The sequence below is a fragment of the Elephas maximus genome, chromosome 2, assembly GCF_024166365.1.
Source record: "Elephas maximus indicus isolate mEleMax1 chromosome 2, mEleMax1 primary haplotype, whole genome shotgun sequence".
NCBI classification, from domain to species: Eukaryota; Metazoa; Chordata; class Mammalia; order Proboscidea; family Elephantidae; genus Elephas; species Elephas maximus.
Window position 1 is genome coordinate 208,441,160 of NC_064820.1, and position 1,873 is coordinate 208,443,032.

The 1,873-nt window shown below is 39.9% G+C and overlaps 1 protein-coding gene across 1 annotated transcript; it reads left to right on the top strand.

Annotated features, from left to right (window-relative positions):
• Window positions 1-377: 377 nt before the first annotated feature.
• Window positions 378-1,313, top strand: LOC126068006 (olfactory receptor 14C36-like). Its single transcript, XM_049870315.1, has one exon. The coding sequence runs from the start codon at window positions 378-380 to the stop codon at window positions 1,311-1,313; it is 936 nt and encodes a 311-aa protein (XP_049726272.1).
• The last annotated feature ends 560 nt before the right edge of the window (window positions 1,314-1,873 follow it).

The following is a 1,873-nucleotide window of genomic DNA, read 5'->3' on the forward strand; positions in this document are numbered from 1 at the left end:
GAGCACACAAACCTAGATTTGAATTTGTGCTCTTACATTTTTATTTTCATGGCTTAATAATTTCCTTGACCTTTTGGTCAAGCATGCTGGTGATGATGAGAATGGACTCAAGCATGCCGGTGATGAGGATGGCACAGAGCCACCAGTGAGTGATTCATTCTGTGTACATGAGAGCGCCACAAGTCGGAGGCAACTCCACAGCAACTCACAACAGCTAACCAGTATCAACTAGAGAGAATAAAACTGGATAAATGTGAAAATAAACTAAATGTGAGACAATAAACATACTTAGGCTAATTTCTTTCCACATTCTTCTTCTTTTTTTTTTTTTGGATTATTCACCTTTTTCTCTGCTATTCAAAGCAAAGTACCCAAAGATGCCCAACTCTACCACAGTCACTGAATTCCTGCTTATGAGGTTTTCTGATGTGTGGAATTTCAGAGTCTTGCACGCCATGTTATTCTTATTGATGTACGTGGCAACCCTGCTGGGGAACCTTCTCACCGTCACAGTAACCACTCTCACCCAGAGTCTTCACACCCCCATGTATTTCTGCCTTAGGAATTTGTCTGTCCTGGACATGTGCTACATTTCCGTCACTGTATCCAAGGCACGTGTCATCTTTCTATTTGACAACAGGGTAATCTCCATGGTTGGATGTGCAGCTCAGATCTTCCTTGTGATTTTGTTTGCTTTTGCAGAGCTGCTATTTCTCACCATCATGGCTCGTGACCGCTATGTGGCCATCTGCCAACCCCTCCACTACCCTGTGATCATGAACCCTAGGGCCTGTGTCCAAATGACACTGACCTCCGTATTCAGTGGTCTGATCTATGCAGGTGTGCACACTGGCAATGCATTCCGGTTGTCCTTCTGTCATTCCAGTGTGGTCCATCAGTTCTTCTGTGATGTCCCATCTCTGCTGAAACTCTCCTGCTCTGACACTCTCAGCAATGAGATTGTAATTTTTGTCTCTGCAGTAGTTATTGTAGGCGGCTGCTTTATCTTTATCATCATGTCTTATATTCACATATTTTCTGCTGTGCTCAAGCTTCCAACCAGAGGAGAGCAAGGAAAGGTCTTTTCTACCTGTGTTCCTCACATTCTTGTGGTGACAGTCTTTGTCATCTCAGTCACTGCTATGTATCTGAAGCCAACCTCCAATTCACCTACAACTCAGGACATGATCATTTCTTTGTTCTACTCTGTAGTCCCACCTTTCCTAAATCCTATTATCTATAGTCTCAGAAATAAGCAGATAAAGGAGGCTATAAGGCGAGTTATGAGTAGAATGCTCTATTCAGGAAAATGATACGGTCGTTATTTTAAGACATTTCTCCTTTGATGAAGTGAGTTGAAAAATACTTCAAAATTAGCTTTCTTGCGTGTTTCCAAAATTGGGGGACCTGATTTTCGGCATAGAAACAGTGTTGTTGTTGTTAGTTGCTATCAAGAGGTTCCTACTCATGACAATCTTATCCATAACAGAATGAAAGTTTCCCCGGTCCTGCACCATCTTCATGTTCATTGATACATTTAAGTCCATTATTTGGCTATTGTGCCAATCCACCTCACTGAGGAGTTTTTTTTTCCTTTGTTGACACTGAAACCTTATTAATCTTTAACAAACATTTTGGTAGAAACAATATATTTATATTTCATTTTGAGGTTTCCCCTCCCCAAAATGTACATTCCCTGATGCCTGAAGTGTGACAGTTAAAGATCTTTATATTTCCTAAATATTTCTCTTTAGGATTATCTAGAGTCCTAGAATAGATAAACTATGTATTAGCTTTGATGCTTTTGTAATTATGAGAGAAAAATAATTCATTCGCTGTAAATTTTAAATAATCCAAAAATACTAGAATAACA

Bases quoted from the DNA above. Each gene is read 5' to 3' on its own strand.
- LOC126068006 (XM_049870315.1), top strand. From the start codon at position 378: ATGCCCAACTCTACCACAGTCACTGAATTCCTGCTTATGAGGTTTTCT.